Genomic DNA, 20,529 nt, shown 5'->3' with positions numbered 1-20,529 from the left:
TGAAAACTAATGTAATTTTTCTAAAAGGTCTGTACTTTCTTCAGAAATTTTTATTAGCCCACCTGTTGATAGTCACTGTGTGGCTTTTAGTAGCAGTTTATTTTTTTCAATAATTTTTCTATGGGCGTTTTAAGAATTTTTCAAAATTATGTCTAACATGTTTATTTGTGTGGAAGGCAAACAAAATATTTTTTTTTCGTAAAATTTATTAACGAAACACAATCTGAAATAGAAGAATAACGTAGTGTTAATTTAGTTAATTAAGATAATTTGCCTCTGTTTTTATTTTGTCAATAATATTAAAATTTACGCTAATTTTTATAATTCTAGTTCAGCGGTTCTCAAAATTTGGGACTTTAATTTTAGAATGATTTTTTAGAAAAACTTTGCATTTTTAATTTACATAAATTTTACTTAATCGATTTATCTTGCCATTCTGTACCTACCTTTAAATTTTAGCTAAACACGCTATATAATGAGTTTTGAGTTACCACAGTTTCGTACCGCATTCCATTTCAGTTCATAGTATAATTGCAACAGCGCATTTGAATTTTTCGGAATGAAAAATAAAGCACAAATTGAGAGTTTCAGTAAAAAAAAAAAATTCTGTATTAAACTAAATTTGCTTTTTAATAATTAACTTTGGTCAACTGATAATAAATACAAAAAATTTTCTGTTTAATTTTCTTCTTTTCTTCTTAAAGAATTATTCCTTCTTCTTGCTTTAGTTCTTGAGAGACTTGTAATGGTTTTTCTTTTTATTTTTTAGTTATTAAATACCTAATTTCTGAATGTATTTATTTTTCTTAATTTCTATATTGTTTATAATTATTATTTTTATATTTTTTATTAATTCTTCTTTTAGGTTTAGTTGAATAGCTTCAAACTAGACTTCGCCTCCTCATCTGTTTATTATTCTTTAATTTTATTTAATACAGGCCCTTTATTAGGTATAATTATTGTTATTTATAAATTAGGAGAATTCAAAAATAAAAAAACTTGACTGTTGGTATATCAAATATACCCATTTAATTCTTCTTTGTCAGTGTTTATCTATAGAATGTTCGTTATTGCTTCATCACCCAGTCTCCGTGAATTATTTAATTTAACATCATGTCATCAGTTCATCACCCAAGTGTAAAACGGTAAGACTATCTATTTGAAAGATTTAGGTATGTTTTACACTACAATAATAATGTTATACAATTTCTGTTATTTCCTTAAAGGAAAACTTTCGGTGAATAATTTTTGCAATGAAATAAAAACATATACAGCGTGCTCAAAAAATGGCGCACCAACTCAATGGTGTGTGGTAGAGAACTGGTTACATATAAAGGTAAAAATAGTAAAAAAATTCTTTGTATTAAAGTTATTGATAAATAACTAATTTTAGGTAAATGATATGTGGCAACGTTGTCTAACAGTCATGATCGCAATAGAATTTGAGCAATAATAAAAATAAATTATTTTTGAAACGGTTTCCTAGGAAATAATTACCAGTGTTGGCACATCTACACATTGTGATTTTTTTGATAAATTTTAATTTTTTTAAATTAAAAAAACTGCTAAAATGTGATAGTAAATTTAAAAATAATTATTTATCGTTTTGTTACGGAACGATTACCTGGTATGAAACATAAAAACATAAAAAAATAATGAAAACTAAAGAAGTTAACACAATAAGTTTGTAGCTCCAGATTTTTTAAAATATGACTTTAGGAATTTTTTCAACATTTTTCCCGTAATCTGCACTTGCTTCTCAATAACGTACCACTGAGTTGGTGCGCCAGTTTTTGAGCACCCTGTATTTTTACAAATCTCTAGTTTTTCCCAGATTTTTTTTGCTTTTTGTTATGTTCTTCTTGTTTCATTTTCTGTTCTTTTTCTTTAGTATAGTTTTTTATTTTCAGTTTTAATACAGTGCATGTTTATTTATTCGTTGCTCCATTTATGTATTTACTTGTTAATTTGTTAAAGAGTTAAGTTCAAATAGCAATTGCTAGACTTTGCCTTCCGACTTCTATTTACAATTTAAATAAAAACGGCCGCTGTTATTATTATTATTTTTATTATTATTAAATATGTCAACCGAATAAAACTTAAATGCTTAATTTTGTTCAGTTAGTTTACGTGATAAAAACGTTTTAAATGAAGTTTATTTGAAAGTTAACGCTTTTGGATAGTTATTATGTTTAACTGGATTTGGTGAAACCGACCCTATAAGAGTTCTATCACCAAGAGATTTATTAAAACTGATCCACCAGTTTTAAGCCAAATTGTAGTGTTTTGTGATTTTTCACTAGTAAATTCAAATCAAATAACCGACTAACCTTTCGTGTGCGTGGACGTTTTGTCCAAAGCCCTGGAAAAATGTTCATCGACTACAGACGCAGCATCGCCTTGGTAGTGCGTGAAGACGACACAATTCGCCGAAACGTATTGAGCACGTGAACTTCCGGCATCTTGGGAATCATCGTCGTCGATGCCGTGTTGAGGATCTGCAAACAAATCAAAAAATACTCACACATTATACGGCGTAATGATACTGAAAGTTTTGTTTTTTTAATTATTATTACCAGTAGTTGGAACATTTTGTGGTCGGTAGCGATTTAAATGATGGAAACATTACGAGAACTTTAATTAACTTGCATAATTATCGTGGTAGGTGGAGCATAGAACAGCGGCTCACCCACGAAGATACAGATTTTTTTCAACTGCATCAAGTTTTAAATAAAATAACCAAAACTGATGTCCAGTTTAATTTTAAATTTGCATACAATATAAACATTAAAGTAGCCGTTATTTATGCAACTTTTCAATATCCGCGATTGAACTTTGATCCCCTTTAATGTTGCTAGCCTGTAATTCTAAGTGATCATGAAAGTTAGTGTCACAGCTTATGGTTAGCCGTCTAATCTCTCATTACTCTAAGCTCATTACAGTTACTTTATTTCAATATTAAATTAAAATTTTATGAGGCTGTTACACAGGATTAACCAGATATTTAGTTATTGAGAAAATTGCCTTACGGCGCGTGATTTTTTCCAATAAACGATGCAACTATTTTAAAATTGCAAATCGTAGTAGTTGACCAAACTTGTCAGTTACATTTTAATAAAATACTGAGAAAGGTAGCGATCTTGCAATGTCCTTGTGTTGGCATCCACGCCAAGAAACCGCGACAAAAAGAAGTCAACAAAGTTTTTCGTCCCCGTTAATGATTTAAATTAGATCGGTGTCCGAAATTTCTTATCAATAATGCAATAATTTGCGCCGACCGCGATGGTTCTTTAATATTGTACCTGGAATCGCGACCAGTGGTAGTTTCGAGTAAGTTGCCGAGGTAAAAACTTTACCGCCATTGTTCTGGTTATATGTTCAAGGTTGGCCAACATCGAGCCGCTGTTTTTATTCCACATTTTCTTCTTAACTAATTAATGTTCAAGAATGCGCGCCGAGTATAATCTCCACGAAATTGCTCCAAATTCGATAAAGTTCCAAACACATATATCACCAAATTATGACCATTATATTTTCATAATCGGACAAAACACGAGTTTAAAATGCCGTTATTCAAATGAGGAGCCCGAAGATGAAACCGAAACGCCGAAGCCGCGATTTGATTTAACATCTTGAAGATAAGAGATTTCTCTCAGCGGTGTTTTTGTGACTCTATGCGTCCATTTTTATCTAAAGATAAATAATTGCGTTAAAACAAGTTTTCAAAAATTTTGGTTAATAACGAATCCACTCCTGATTGCTTAACATTGTTGAAAACAAAAATTCAGTAGCTACAAGGTGCATGATAAAGATATCGGATGTCGAATGGTGATGAACTGATAAGTGATAATAGACGTTCAGTTTTTTTTAATTACTTTGGCTCTTAATTGTTGCTTTTTTGTTTCTAATAAGGCGTCAGTTTAAACTTAGTGTCTTGTAGACTTGTAAGACACAAACTAACGATTTCTTTCAATAAGTATCTGTTTAATGTTGCAAGGTATGCCATTTCTGACAACTAGATTTAAGTGAAAATGATCTGAACAAAAAACAAATTTTGAAGGTGTTCTTGTGGAAAAACGACTCAAACATTTTTTTGCCTTAGAGACTTTTAACTTATCTGAATGTCTTTATCAATTTTTATCAGTTTGCATAGATGCCCAAACAATATTATGTTTTTTTTTATGCAAAAATATGTTATTATTGTTAAGCCTTTGAACTAAACCGGCTCACAAAATTGGCAGAACAAACTGGTTTGTAATTTGATTCCAATGTATATAGTACCCATATCTCTAAAGAAATCAATGATTTAAACTTTTTCTAAAATTCCATACAACTAAATATTTCAACACAAAAAAGTGTAAAAATATTTTGTCAGTAATTGTCAAAATACGGTATCAAGACCGTTTCAAGTTTCAACTTATTTTATCTAATTATGTAATTTACTAATGATTTACACTGTTACATTAAATACGGAACCGGAAAAAAATTCACAGAATTATGTAAAAATTCATTAAATCCAATTAAGATGAGAGAATTAATTAAGTTAACCAAATTATATCATATTTCGCTTTGCTCCTCCGTGGACTAATTTTCCCAAACTAAAAATGTGTTCCTTTCCCAGTGCTAAATGATTAAAAATAAAAAATATATACAGGGTGGTTCAGTCCAGTTCTAGCTCACTTATTAGTAAAGTTGGACATTTGATATTGATATTTTGTACATGTTACTTATACTCTAGATTTTGATTATACAAAGTGTTCCTTAAAAGTGTGACGCCATAATAATATTTCTTTATTGTCATGCTATTATTTTTTGTGCTTATTTGAATACTCTTTTAGCTTTTTAAAGCTTTGTTCCTATTTTTTTTTCAAATCGGTTCAGGAAATACTGTTAAAATAAAATCCAAAAAATCGGTTTTACACCTTCAGTTTTAAAAATTAATTAATTAATACAAACAGTTTTCTTTTGATAACATTATAAGCAGGCAGGTGTTGAACAATGATGTAAAAATAAACACGGGTACCTGGCTGGTACTCATTTAATATAAGTAAAATAATAACCTCTAAAATCTAAAACGTTTGGAAATAAATTGTGAACTGCTTGTAGTAATTCAGGTCAATCAAATTTAATTAATTAGTTTGTTAAACCTTGTTCAATACGTATACCTAGTAATAATACTATCAAGAAAATACTGTTCGTATTTTTATTCATTTTTAAAACTAAAAGTTGAAAACGATTTTTTTATTTTTATTTTTTAACAGTAATCACTGAACCATTTAAAAAATAGAAATATGTGAGAAAATAAAAAAGTATCCTAATAAACAAAAAAATAATAGCATGCCATTAAAAAATTTCAGTATGACGTTATCCTTTTTTTGGGACAATTTGTATAATCAAAAATATTTTTCTGAAATGCGACCTAAAGTATAAATAACATCAACAAAATATCAAAAATCTAAATTTAATAATAACTGAGCTATGAAGCCAGGAGCTGGGCTAGACCAGCCTATATGTAGGGTAAAGTAGGGTAAGGATGGCCAGGCGGGAGAGCTGGGCAGCGGCTATAACTTAATAAGGCGTCGCATGATGGTGCTGCCTGTTCTTGGGCAAGAAACGTTTAAATATAATTATATTAAAATGCCCAAAAAATAAAAAAATATTACGTTCTTATAAAATTTTACAATAGTTTTGTGCTTTCTTCTACTGTGAATGTATGCGAGGAAATTTACTGCTGGTTTAGACAAACAAATTTAGACAAATTAGATGAGTAAAGTGTTTATTAAAGTATTATAACCTTTAAAAACAATTAAAAATACGCAGTGGTTATTGTTTGGCAGGTTGGCCATCTCTACTTTGCATTCGGGAGAGTTGACCACCAAATAATAGAGATAGATAGCCACATATTTTTTACGTCTGTTTCTTTACAGTTTGGTGTTATTTCCAGTTGCGGAAAATGCCAACGAAGTATAAAAGAAAAAACACAAATCGTATAAATTATACTGAAGCGGGCAATTGAAACGGTTTTTCTGTGAACGGCGCTCCAAAAAGTTTTGGCATTCCTAGGAAAACCCTTGAAAAAAAAATAAAAAATAATGTGTCCACGACTAGTAAAAAACATAGCATGTTGGGACAAATAAAATGGGGGAGGCAAATAAAAATAAATTAGTGCAACATATAAAAAAGCACAAAAATTGCATTGGCCAACTGAGTATACCCAACGGGAATTAATTTTATAAATTCAAAAACAAAAAAAATAAAATTATTTTCACCGTATTTATTCATCTACCTGTAGGTGGGTATGGATCATAGCTAAGCAATGACAAAATAATATATTATAAGCTCCAACCCCCACCAAACATTTACAGGGCCTACTACGCAAAATGGTGGCCATCTCACCCTACCTTACCTTATATAAAATCGAATATTTTGTCGCATGTTACGCATTAACCGATACATTTTTAAAAATCAGCAAATGAAATCAATTGAAATCAAACCTTTTAAGAGTACCTACAGGAGAACAAAAAACATTAAAGTTTAAAAATCAAAAATTATGAGTCAATTTTTCGTAATGCGTGGTGTGAAATAATGTAGGTAGACGGTTAATTGATTTGTTAATAAGTGGTGTCTGATCTAATCTATCTCGCCATCCGTTCCCGCATTAAAACCCTCCAGGAAGCCAATTTTTACTATCTGATGGCGAATAAAATAAATAACAGTCATGACACTCATCTCCTCATCGAAAAGTCCCATATAATGCTTGAGCCGTCAGTGGTAAGCAAATTCAATTACCAAAAACAGATTATAAACATCAAAATTGAAAGTTACAGCCGAGACGCACCGAAAAAAATTGAATTTTTATAGCTCAATAAAAATATTAGTATTTTATAATAACAGTTTTATAGCTTCTTGACTTTTACACGGTTCTGATTAATTAAAACTGGTCACAAGCTTATTTTTAAATCCCTAATAAACAACTTGAATTACGACCGCCCTGTCGGAAGGTTTCGGTTTCACAATAAACTGACAGGCGTAAAATTCAGATGCCGTTAACTGTTTTTTTATAGTGACCATCACAACACACACTCTTCTGGTTATCTCTATTAGAAACTCGTAAATTAGCTTTTTGAGATATGCCGTAATACGCCGATGACAAATTATACAGCCCACCTTTAAATATACCTGATATACGGCATCGCTCGAGAAATCTACAAGATTTCGAGAAATCAAATATCCGAATAAAAACATAAATACTCGAAACAATCAGAGATTTACGACCGCTTGCTGCAAGAAGCGGAGAGTTTCTTCGAAATAAATTCAAGGAAAAAATATTTATATCCTGATGTTGGGGTTTACCTTCCGTGCTACTCCTGCCGTGCAGACTGCAATCCTCTTCTTTGCCGGGTCTGAGGGGGCTGGTGGGTGAGGCGCCACCCGTCGAACTGACGGAGCCCCCCGAACTGTGGGCAGAGCCCTGGAGGTACAGGCCGTGTCCCGCGACCGGGTGTGACTCCCCCAACCCTCCGACACTAGCGCTAACTGCCCCACTGGAACTGGGCTGCGAGAGAGAGTGGGCGTCTTGCAGCCTCTGTACATTAAACTGGAAGCAAAATTATAAAAAATATTATAGATATAGTGCTAACCATCAAGTTTTAGAATATTTTTTCTGGTAATAATAAGTTATTACGATTAAGGCTAGACGCTGGACCATCTAAAATTATTTTCCATTTTCTAATGTTACTTATAAACCGATTTTTTTCAAAATTTGGTATTGTACTTAAAAACAATTCTTTTTATCGTAACAGGCTTATTTTTATTACTTAATTTTTGAAAAAAAATTTTTATTTAACATTCAAGAAAAAAAAACTCTGTATGTATGAAGTTATATATTTTTTAAATTCATTGCCGCTTACAGATTTTAAAAATACTAATTCGTTTAATCAGAATACGGACAAAACTAAATGTATTAAAATTGCAAGAATCGCTTACAGTTTATTGTGAAATGTGAAACACTGTTCACACTAACTCCTCTTTTCACATTTGGTAAGAGCGGCGAGCTCGATGATTTTTGCTTTGCTCCTTTATATTATAGGGTTTATACCTGTAGTGTCAAATACGGCTCTACTGCCTCACCTTTGGAGGTGTGTACACGCAGAAACACTAGTAGTACAGTATATCCAAAAAATAAGCTAACCGTTTACTTAGCTTAGAATTTGGCTGTGGTGCTTCACCTCCTGGGGCAGTGGCCATAAAGACATTGTTAATAAAAAGCACAGAGATTAGAGAACTAAAAATTAAAAATTGTAAGATTTTTATACACATTTTATTACGAATACCCATATACAGGGTACTCAAAAACTGGCGCACCAACTCAGTGGTACGTTATTGAGAAGCAACTGCAGATTACGGGAAAAATGTTGAAAAAATTCCTAAAGTCATATTTTAAAAACTCTGGAGCTACAAACTTATTGTGTTAACTTCTTTAGTTTTCAATATTTTTTTATGTTTTTATGTTTCATACCAGATAATCGTTCCGTAACAAAACGACGAATAATTATTTTTAAATTTTCTATCAGGCTTTAGCAGTTTTTTTAATTTAAAAAAATTAAAATTCATCAAAAAAATCACAATATGTAGATGTGCCAACACTGGGAATTATTTCCTAGGAAACCGTTTCAAAAATAATTTATTTTTATTGTTGCTCAAATTCTATTGCGATCATGACTCTTAGACAACGTTGCCACATATCATTTATCTAAAATCCGTTATTTATCAATAACTTTAATACAAAGAATTTTTTTACTATTTTTACCTTTATATGTAACCACTTCTCTACCACACACCATTGAGTTGGTGCGCCAGTTTTTGAGCACGCTGTATAGTTGACAAGTATTTATGGTGAAAGTGAAAAATCGATAAATAATACTAAAACGAAGCTACAATTATTATTAATAAATACAAGATTGCCAAAAAAAAAAATTTCATTTGGACCCCAATATAAATTGAAATTGAATTTTTTTTATTTCGTATAAAAAACTTTACATACCATATTTATTAAAACAAAAGAGAGAAAGAATTTTAAAAAATGTCACTTAAACCTAGATAATACCTATAGATGTGTATTTTTATCTGTGGTTTTTATTTGAATATAATGTTTATTATTATTATTTATATATTATTATTATTATTATTAAAAGTTAGTAATAGTAATAGTATCCATATCTACTCTTTCTCATTATCAGATATTGTGATGGAGAGTGATAGTAACATCCGTAGATATAAATTTTCAATTTCAATTTCTAAAAAAAAGTGAAATTTTGGTAGTAGCACAGGTCAGGTCATAAACACATTGTAGTTACATTGTTGTATTTACAAATGAATATAACATGTAGTAAAAATTGGTTGGGGTTTGCTTTAGTCAACGTAGACTTGAAGACCAAGTGTCTTTTATATATTTCTACCAATAACTGAACAGTTTAGGTCTAGATTCAGAAATTTATATTCCTGTCTCTTTTTTTACTCCAGAAGTAAACGTCCCACCCACTTGAAATCGGAGTTTTAGCAAAACCAGCTCTAGCCTTAAGGACAGGAATCCCTTTGATTCGCATGTAAATGGCAAAAAGTCATTTGCCGTCACATATTTTATGTTCTCTACGTCAACTGGCCAGGAGAGGGTCTATCAGTAGCGCGCAATAATTAATAATTTATTTGTCCATCCAAGTTGGAGGACACACATTTTTTAAACTAATCCTCATGCAAAATTTTCTGCTGAGTTCGAATCCAAAGTTCGATTTTCTGTTTAGAATTGCCTTTATCATGGAAAAGACGTTCTTGTCGTTTTTGTGAAAATTTTTGAAAAACTTAAAATTGATAAAATTTTGTGTTTACATCGACATATCTTCTTTCTGAATAGAAACTTCATTTTTTTGCACAAGATTCTTCAATAAATCTGGATTCTAACGAATTGACACAAGTTTTAGTTTTGACAAAATAAAAGTGAGAAAACTGCAGTTTTCTTGTAATGTTGTAATGTTTCTTTTTTGAGAAGCGAGAAATTTTTTTGTCTTAAAAGATAAAATACATAAAGAGGATGAAATTAAGATAACGGATTAAATATGTTTTGGTGCAAGAATAATTTTGATAGCTTTAACACACCAATTTATTGGTGAATTTTTAAAAAAACGTCTTTTTCATTATGAAAGCAACTCCAAATCGAGAAACTAAATTCGGATAACCAACGAAAATAAATGTACGACACTGATTTGAAGCGAGCGCACAATAGAAGGATCGTTGATATAATTATACCGCAAATTCGTTTTAAGATTTTTACTAGTTAACGATTGGCAATTTCAAGTTAAAACCAAAGTCACTTTATTCCCAAGAGTCCACTACAAGTGCAAAAAAAATTTATTTTCTATTTAACACATAATGTTGAAGGGAAATAAAATTCAAAAAACACCAATTTTTTTCAGTTCTCAGATTTTTTTCTGAATTAAATAAAGCACTCACAGCATTTTAAAACACTTTTGCACCTACAGCTCGAGTAGAAGAATGTATCCTGTAAATAACTTTCAAAAACTTTACTTGCAACAGCTGTAAGACTGCGAGGAAAATGGCTGAAATTCGACGCCTTTTAGCGTGGATATTCTCCCCCTTAACAGAAACATTTTTCTGGTAACAACAATTTCAGCTTTGTCGTTTTTTTCATCGTACCATTTTTAAGTTCAGTTCAAACCACGAGTTCAAACTGTGATATTTGTCATACGATGGAAATTCAGTAGGTAATAATCAGTTGTGGGTGATTTAAAAGTAATAAAATGTGATGTGTGAGATTTAGTTTATGCTTTTTCTTAAATTTCGACGGCGTTCTCTGTACATTGTGTCCAGGAATAGGTCGCCAGGAGCCGCGGTAATTGTATCTCAACGAGAATTATGTGTACCTACACTTGCCAACTTGAAAAAGGTAGGTGATGAGTTGATGACCACCAGCCACGCCCCACTGAAAACAACATCTTTCCTGGTTGTCCTGCCCCATTCAATCGTTAAATCAATCATAGCGAATAACAATAATTATTGTGGAACGACGATATAACAGCTTAGGTGACCAGCTTCGGAACGTTGTGTAGGCATAGTTTTTAATTTTTAGAAAAACAGATAGGTTCCAACATTTAACGAAATTTTTAAAAAATGAATAGAAATTAATTAAAAAAAATTAAATAAAATAGAATTTATGCATAAATTATTAAATTACCTAATAGACAAATTTGTGATATAGAGAATAGCATTTATCAGTAAATTTCGTTCGTGTAGGACTGAGGACAGACTATTATTTACTTGAACGAGCCTAATATGACATTAGAAATTTAGAAAAAAACATAAGTTTGTTTTGTAGCTAATTTTAGAAACAGCCCTGTATACGTGAAAATAATTTTAAGTGAGTCAGGGGGTTAGCATGTTCGGCTTTCCTAAAAAAGATTAATTTTTTAACATTTAATGGCCAATAACTGACTTTTTCAAATCGCTGGGACACCTGTATGGACTGAACCCCCTAGAGAGTAAATGTAAAGTAAATGTAAACAGAACTAAAGTATCAACTTTAGTCCCGGAAGTGCAAAAAAATTATTATTTTTTATTGTGTTAGAGAACGATTACTTTGTGTAAAACATTATTAAAAAATAATTAAAACTGAAGAAGTTAACAAAATAAGTTTGTATAGCTCCAGATTCTTTAAAATACGATTTTAGATTTTTTAAGATTTCTATTAATTTTACATGCTTCTTAACACTGAATCGCCGCGTTGGTGCGCTTTAAAGCGCCTTTGATTCATCAGAGATGTTAAAAAAAAAACACAACATTTAACATTTTGTAAAGAAATGTAAAAGTTTTGGAAAAACTCAATTACACAGAGAAAAATCCTTGTAAGAAAGTGAGTGTTTCTAATGTTAGGTAGGTATGTCTTGTAACTTATAAATAAGAAAGGCATGCGTTCTTTAAAATTTCGTTAAGATGTCAACTTATGTTTATAATTTAAAAACAAATAAAAACGACAGCAAGATGCGATTTTAACCAAAAAAGTTTTCTCAAAAAATGTATGACTCGTTTTTCTTTAAACGTCTTATCCACGGTTTCTTAAACGAGTTATCCTTATACAGGGTGAGTCAATAGTGGGTTATTTCTAAATTTGTCTAAATATGCAACCAATAATACTGATTCCAGCTGACCAGTTCGGTAATCGATGAAAAAATTAAATATTCCAGGATTACATTGTTTTGGGTAGTGCCAATTTTGTCTCCACAGTTTTGCTAAAATTTCACTATTATTACTATTATTATTTAAAAAATAAAAAACAGTGGTGATTCAATTAATTAATGTTTTTAAAAATCAAACGAAGTGTCCAAGTGGTAAGTGCAATAGTATTTTTGGTTGTATCTTAAGACATGTCAGAAGTAACCCACTATTGATTCACTCTGTATAAGCTCTATCGATTTCTCTGTCGAAACAAGTGGAAGATTCTTCTTATTCAGACATTCAAAATGCACCTCCTTGTAGGTTTACTTTGTACAGCCGCACGCGATTTAATTATAAAATTCCTTTTAATTCCTTGTAATTCCTTGCAATAATTACTTTAAAATGTCCGGATTAAGTTCTATACTTCTACAGTTAAGTAGAGAGAAATTAACTGCTGTAGTTGACTAGTTGATGTTTTTTGACAAAGTTTTAAATAGGTTTCAAAAAATTGAGAATAGTAGGTACAGCGTTCAGCATCCAGTGTCAACGGATGCTACCTTGAAAAAAATTGGTTTAAATAAACAATCTTTTTCAATGTACCAGTCTTCGTTCTGAATTAATTTGAATTTTAGCTTTAATTATTCCAAATTTAAATAAGTTGTGTAAAATTTATAGCAACATTTTTTTCAATAATTAGCAATACTTACAGATTTTTAGATTCAAAATAGATAAAATAAATCTGTACACTAATTAGTACCCTCATTTGTAATTTACTACTTCCGTTTCATTTTTGCCATAATTTCCAGACTCAAGAATACATTATTTCTAATAAATCAAAAGATACGTAATTACAATTTGCAACATTGTTAGGGCTACAAGACTGTACTTTATTACTGCGAGATATTTGTCGAATAAGAATCAAAGTATTTATTTATAAACTACAATACATTCTCCGCCACTATCAACAATGATTAACAACCTGACTAAGTTTTAGCATATTTCAGATAGCCAAAGCTCGATCAAATTCTTCCAGGTAGGAAGTTTAATCGCCAATTTTCCTCATAATTAACAGATAAACAATTCCGAGTTGAAATAGTTGCGATAAAATTCGAAATTTTCCAATAACTGTGTCGAAGGAGTCCGGTAGGTAATTACGTAAGCTAATATGTATTTAATATACAGAATGACGAAATTATGCTGTCATCGAGTCATAATTTACCGTGACGTTTTCGATCTAACGTACTGAATGATAGGTGGCAATGTAACTAATTTAATGAATTTCAAACAAGGCTACCAGCTTATTTTTAATGAAAATTACTCAGGTTAAATGTCAGAAGTAAATATTTTAATGGATTTTTTGCAAACATTTCATTATAATTTTGATTGCTGCTTTGGCGGCACCAATTAATATCGGTCCCAATATCCGCTTTCCGCCAACTTGTGAATGTCTCAGTCCTAGGATATCATAAATATGTGACTTGAAATTTGTTTAAGTGATGAGTGGAATAACATGAGAAATGCAAGAAATTTCACCGACTATGCAGGAAAGGTGTGGAAAGAATCATAATTTATTAGCGCACGCTAGATCCGACTGACACTTTTCTCGAATTCGAAGTGCTGGTGGAGGAGCGATTATTGAGATGTTTGAATTTTACTTTTCCATTAGATGATTTAGATGGAGTAACGGTAAGAGTGACATTGCGTGTTGTGCGAGATATTAACTAAATCGTTTTCGAGTTGTTCGTTTTCAGTGCGTCATTAATTTTGTCCGACACTGTACATTAATAATGTTCTAAATCAGTTAGTTACGTTTCAAACGCATTTCACACGTTATAATTATCAAAAATTAAAGCTTCACAGTCCCAATTAAGATTTTGAACAAAGAAAACAATCTGAACTGCGATAACCGGTTGATTTTATTAGTTAATAAGCGCTACCACTGAATAAATAAATTTTTCATAAATAATAATATACTGTTTATAGATGTTTTGCTTGTAAAGGATCAAAACGGTGACATATTCACACGCCACTTGTCAAAGCAATTGCTTTGCAATTCGCCTTGCATATAGTTCGCCAAGTCTAGACAAGAAGTGAATTATAGTTATAATAAAATTACGATAATTATCAGTTAATGTCATGTATAATTTTATGATCAGTGGTGTAGAAAATAAAGTTTTTGTGTGAATTGCTATGGTAATTGTTGTTACGTATGTCGGTTCTTTGATCCATATATCTGTTTATAATAAATATTAAAGCTGTTATTCTGCGCAAAGAATGCGAACATTGCTAACTATTTTCAAGATTGCTAATTGTTATTACAATTTGTAATGAATTTGCTATAATTAGATTTTCTTATTTATTTAAATGAGAACAATCACTCTCTGTTGTACTATCTCGACGAAACATCGCTAGTCTTGCTAATAAACATTTGCACAGAGATTCAAGAACAAAATTTGTTTAAATTCACGGTTTCTAATTAATTAAAATTAATTCTTCGGAACTTTTAAATTTATAAGCTATTTTTGGAATCATTTACTCTAACGCTAACCGAACTTATGAACAGTACCAGTAATTCATTTGAAAAACCTTGCATACCTACCATCATAGGATTAATAACAGTAGATTTTTGTAGCCAGCAGGACAATACCTTAAAACAAATAAGTGAGTATAGTGCCTCTGTTAAAGTGACTTTTTGTCACTTTACAAACGTTGATTACAACGAAACTTGCAGCTACTGCAAAGTGTCTAACTCCATAGTAATCGCCCAATTTAAAAGTAATAACTCACGAAACATTTCACATTTCAAAAACAGATTACAGCAAAACGATAGAAGCTTTTTTGTAGAGAGTGTTTAACAATTTTGATTTTTTCTTATTTTGTTCTTACACATACACATACACACAAAATTCCTTTTTTTAAGGGGTAGCCAATAGATTGTTTGATACACCTAACACGAGAATTATCAATAAAAAACCTATTTATTGAATTTAAGATCATCAAAATTATATATGAATACAAGGTGTTTCACATAATTTTACGAAGCCTACGCCACCAAGAAAACACATTCCTATACGAACTCCATTAGAAATTAAAAAAAGTCAGATAGTCTTCTATAATTTGATTACCCCTTCATAAAATTACAACGTTTTTGGGTAGTTAGTGATTATTGATTAAGTACGAGTAGATAGATTAGAAGCATATTCATTTAGTCTCCTGATAGAACACATGATAACTGTTTCTAAAAAATAACATTTTATGACTGTTAATGACAGTGTTAATGACAGTGATTGGTCTGACAACTACTGTCATGGGTTTCCAAAAACAAAATAATTAAATGTGATTTTTTTATATCTAGTATTTTGTGACTTTTGTATATTTGGGTGCGTACAATAGGCGCAGGCCTCGTAAAGTTATGTGAAACACCCTGTATTTATTAAATGCTTGATGTTATTTATGTAGGCAACTTTTTTTTAATATTCTTAATATTTTTATTTATTTTAACTTTGTGGTAGCTTTACTTAAGTATTTTCTTAATTCATAGTTGTCTATAGTTTTAACACCTTCAAGGCCTTTCATCATTGATCATCGGCTAGTAATTTCATCACACTTGTGATAACTGTTTTGGTAAATCTTTTACGTAGTAAGAAATATACATATTTTAATATTTCAAGCCTTTCTTAATAAAAAAATTATTAAGTTTTCTTCAAATGCAGGTTTAGAGCCGGTTTACAGAACATTTTAATTGCAATGAAATTTTAATTCGACATTTGTCAGTGGCATCTTAATTCGAATTAATTTAATTCTGAATTAAATCTTAATTTCGCTTTCTGTAAACTCGCCCTTAGAGTGTTTATTGTCATTTATGGTGTATTTCTCAAAAACTTAATTTTAAAGTAAAAAAAATCTAATTTTTTGTAATTTACTGTTTCATTTTTAAGAAAAACTATAAAAAAATTATGATTGTTAATTTTATTAGCTTTTTATTATTTTCCACAAATCTTAGCCTGCATACGAAGAAAACAAATTCAAAGTGCACCTGAATTTCATGTGGAAACCACTGCATCTTTTTGGGGAAACCCCAAATTTTAATTTTGTTAAAATATTCAGACTAATGAAGTGATTTCTACAACGCATTGGACTCGGAATTTGCCAATTTTGAAACACCCAGTATAACAATAAATAAAAATGGATCCCTACTAAAAACAGTAAAAACCGATAAATGAAAATACTATATACATATTTTAGTAAAAAAATCATAAACATTTGTTTTTTTTTATAAGATAATCACCGGATTATTATCTGTCCGTTACTGAGAAAACCGTTTTAAAAGACTTGTCTACTTTGATGTTACTGATGGTTTTAAATTTTTTTCACTTTTAGGTAGTTTTTCAAAGTAGTCTAATATTTCTTTTTTTTTCCAAATAGTCCTTACCATTGATTAAATTACTCCCAATCAGCACAAATTTTAATTTTTACTATTTCGTATTTGGTTTTTCATTGAAACTGTGACTTTATCATTTTCTTTTTTTTTCTTATGAAAAATTGTAAAAAATTTTTGCTTTTTGAAAATACAAAATAAAGTTCGTTTTATTGGAACGTTCGTTAAGTTCGCTATAGGTAAGCGGAAAAAAATAACACAAAATCTTATGAAATTCTTTCATTCATTACGGTGAGGTAACGCCAATCAAAAAAATACACTTTTAGTTATGACAACACAAATAGTAGTTTAATATATAAGTAAAGAAAAGTTGTTCATTATCTGTGAGTGAAACAAGTGCGGAGCACGGGTTTCAGAAAAAAATCACGAGCAGATAATTCCAACTTTTCTTTACGTGTATAATGCAAAGTTTCCTTTGCAAAGAAATCACCAAACAGAATAAAAAATCACCAAATGGCCACTTTATTCTATTAGAAAGATAAAAGAATAACTAAATCAAATAATGTGCCATTGTAACCTCTTGTAGAAAAAAGGTGTACTACTTCTACCCGTATCTATGGAATAAGCAACAACATTAATAATACCTACATATAAGACCTATTGTGGGGATAAATTTTGAAAAAAACATTGTTGTAGCAATTGTAATCATAATAATTACACTACGAATAATTTATCCGGGGTTTATTGACAATTGCAAAAGCAACCCTAAGAGAAATATAATCTTTTTTATTTTTTCCATTTGTCAAAGAACAAAACAATGTCAATTAACATCTTCACACAAAGAAAACGATAGGTAAGAATTTAGTTTTTTATGCTCAACTGAACTTCAGAGGGAGCCATTTCTTATGCACGTGACTACTTACGCTATCAAGTTGACATTACATATGAGTTTAAAACTTAAAACCGTTAATTTTATTTTTTTGTAGTTGATTTGTGCGTTAAATAATACGTGCTTAGACTGTTATATTCAGTAATTACTATTTAAACCGTTTCATTAGAAAATAGAAACAAGCCACTACTAAATACAGTTTTCACAATAGTTTTAAAACAATTTTTTTATAAAATAATTATACGTTCTGACATTAACTTAAAAATAATTTAGCATAACCTAATCATGTAGTCTTAATATGCATTTTTATGTGATTTATATGTGGCTGATTATGAATTTCTTGCAGACATTGCATTCGTTACTTGGGACAATCGAGGTAAGAAGAAACCTTTCAGAAATTTCGTCTTATAAGGTTCATTTTCTTAGATCGAGCTAGGGCAACATTTCATATACTACATTCAAATAATTTGTAAAGTGACTGCGATAAAGACGTTACCTATTAGCAAACGAAAAATCAACACAATTTTATGAAAAAGTGGCTTGCTTTTTATCTTTTTTAGCTAACGCAACGTCGGTATTGCGAGCAATAAGTAAGTGATTAATTGGCGCGAGTGTCCGTCTATAATATGCAAAATCAACTTCTTGACCTGTTCGAATCGAGTCCAATCGAAGTCTGAGTGCTGTCCAAGTGGTATGATGGAGTCGGCCTTGTCAAAGCATTCCGCGGCGCCGGACAGAACTCTCTTCCCGGACTTCTAATTTCAACAAGTGACTTGTTTTTGTTCCCAGTCTATTCATCACGACGCAAACAGCTGGACCGGCCCTGTCTCTTAAAAACAATCGGGCGCTCAGTCACCCCTGGAATTTCATCTAAGGTCAAAAATAAACGCGCGCGATCCTTTGCCATTTTCCCACATTAGAACGCAGCAGGAATGCACTAAACCCAAGCAAAAATCGCGCCAAAAACTCGGGAAATAGACTGGAAACTTTAGCATGCTTTACTTCCACGTCAAGTCTTGAACAAGTTCTTGCCATTGTGACCGGGATTCGAACTATCATTCCGATGCTAGAGTTACACTGCTAGTCATTATTTCAACCAAGTAATAAAAATATTTTTCCTTCATTATTTGCTTAACTATTTTTTAAAGTCGAAAAAAATCAAGTATTTATTATTCACAAATTAAAGTATAAGTGGATATTGAGGTCTTTAAAACTGGCGCGATTTTTCGAGCACGACGGCGCAGTCGAAGTGCTCGAAATAGAGCATGCGTTTTAAAGACCAGTTATCCACGAATACTATCTTATTTTTTTATTGGTACACTTTGAAATCATAAATATTGATATTAATATTACAAAAATTGGAAATAATGTAATGTGAGATTAGTATACCTTTCGTTGTCATAGAATTGATGGTCACTAGTATAAAAAATCATTAAAAAGATGCCATTTATACTTCACGTTTTTTGGGTTATTGATTTTGCCATTGGCACTTTAAGAAACGCGCGTTTTTTAAAGTTGGGTTTATACACACTGTAGCGTTTTTAAAATAAGCAAAATAGATTACCAATAAAAAAATAAAATTTCCTACTTTGTAATATAAAATTTAAATAGATGTACAGAGTGACTCAAAAGGTGTACTCGGTCTATAATTTTTTTGATATCAATATATTGCCATGCCGTTTTCATTATACGATAGATTTACTTAAAGCCCACAAATTAAACATATTTTTATCATACACAAGGGAATGTATACAGAACGGTGTTAGTGTTTTTTTAATGAAACAGTATATATTTTTACATAATCAGATTCTACATAAACAAATAATGGAATTTTTTATTATAGATCTATCTTTCTCCGTTTCGAAGTTATTCAACTTTTTGTTCGTAAAAAAAACAACTTTTAAAAAAATACTGCAAAGTCGCTTATAATAATATTTTCCGACAAATTTGCAACACAAAAACTTAAGATACTTTGTAGTTTTAGGATCGGTTTACAGAAAGCGAAATTAAGATTTAATTCGAAATTAAACTAATTCGAATTAAGTTGCCATTTAAAATGCATTGACAAATGTCAAGTTAATCGCGATTAAAATTTAATTGCAATTAAAATTTTCTGTAAACCGGCTCTTAGCGATTAGTAGACTTTTAGTTAAAGCACGCGGATACGTATATTGATGTGCCAAAACGTAAAAAGTTAAATAACTCTTTTTTTTTCAAATGAAACACCAATTATTTCTCTTCACATAACAATAGCATATTTAATAATCTCTCTAAAGATTTGGGGCTTGTACAGCAAATTTTAAATATTTTTAAGATTTTCTAAAAAATGTATTTTATTACAAGAAAATTTGTTAGCCAAGAAGAATCTGAAGTCAAATGGTAATTTATTTTTTAATATGATTAGAGTGATTAATTATATTAGTACAAGGAAAAAACGACCTCAGTCCACTTGTTAGAAGATGAGATGCAGTTTTAATACTGTAGTTTATGAGAGTATTATCAAATAATTAAAGCGGGAAATAGCACATCGTACGACTTTAGGACAGAGTAAAATGTGTTGCAAGATAGGCTTGTACACTATAAGTACTGAAGAAAAAGTATTGGGTTTACGTTAGAAAACTTTGAATTTGATTGTTTGTGATTTTAGTTAAAATAAACTGAGGTCGTTTTTCCGCTGTACCCTTCATTTATTACTTAATAAATAAATGAATTTCAATTATGAAAAATAAATAGAAAAATCAATAAGGAAAGAAAACAATTTTTGAGAACCTTAGGAAATATTATTTCAAATTTGCTATACAAACCCAGTATCATTAGAAAGCTCAAGAAAAATGCTATTGATCCGTGTAAACAAATATAGTTCATTTTTTTAAATGAACTGTTAAATGAACTGTCAGTGTCAAAATTCTGATAAAGACCAGTCTGATATAGTCAATATCACGCTAAAAGTTCATGTCCAACCACTTTTGAAACTGGCTGTATTCTGTATTTGACATTTTGAACACAAGATTTGACATTTTTGAAAATTGGATGTTAG

The 20,529-nt window shown here is 30.6% G+C and overlaps 1 protein-coding gene across 1 annotated transcript in view; it reads right to left on the bottom strand.

Annotated features, from left to right (window-relative positions):
* Positions 1-20,529, bottom strand: part of vg (vestigial) — a 53,570-nt gene that overhangs the window by 24,437 nt on the left and 8,604 nt on the right. The window contains exons 2-3 of the mRNA XM_008201106.3: positions 7,354-7,597; positions 2,331-2,498 (exon numbers count right to left, since the gene is read on the bottom strand). Coding sequence (XP_008199328.1) covers positions 2,331-2,498; positions 7,354-7,597 — 412 coding nt within the window. The remainder of the gene's footprint in view (positions 1-2,330; positions 2,499-7,353; positions 7,598-20,529) is intronic.

This window comes from Tribolium castaneum, chromosome 5 (assembly GCF_031307605.1).
Source record: "Tribolium castaneum strain GA2 chromosome 5, icTriCast1.1, whole genome shotgun sequence".
In the NCBI taxonomy this organism is placed as follows: Eukaryota; Metazoa; Arthropoda; class Insecta; order Coleoptera; family Tenebrionidae; genus Tribolium; species Tribolium castaneum.
This window is presented reverse-complemented; position numbering and strand designations above follow the sequence as displayed.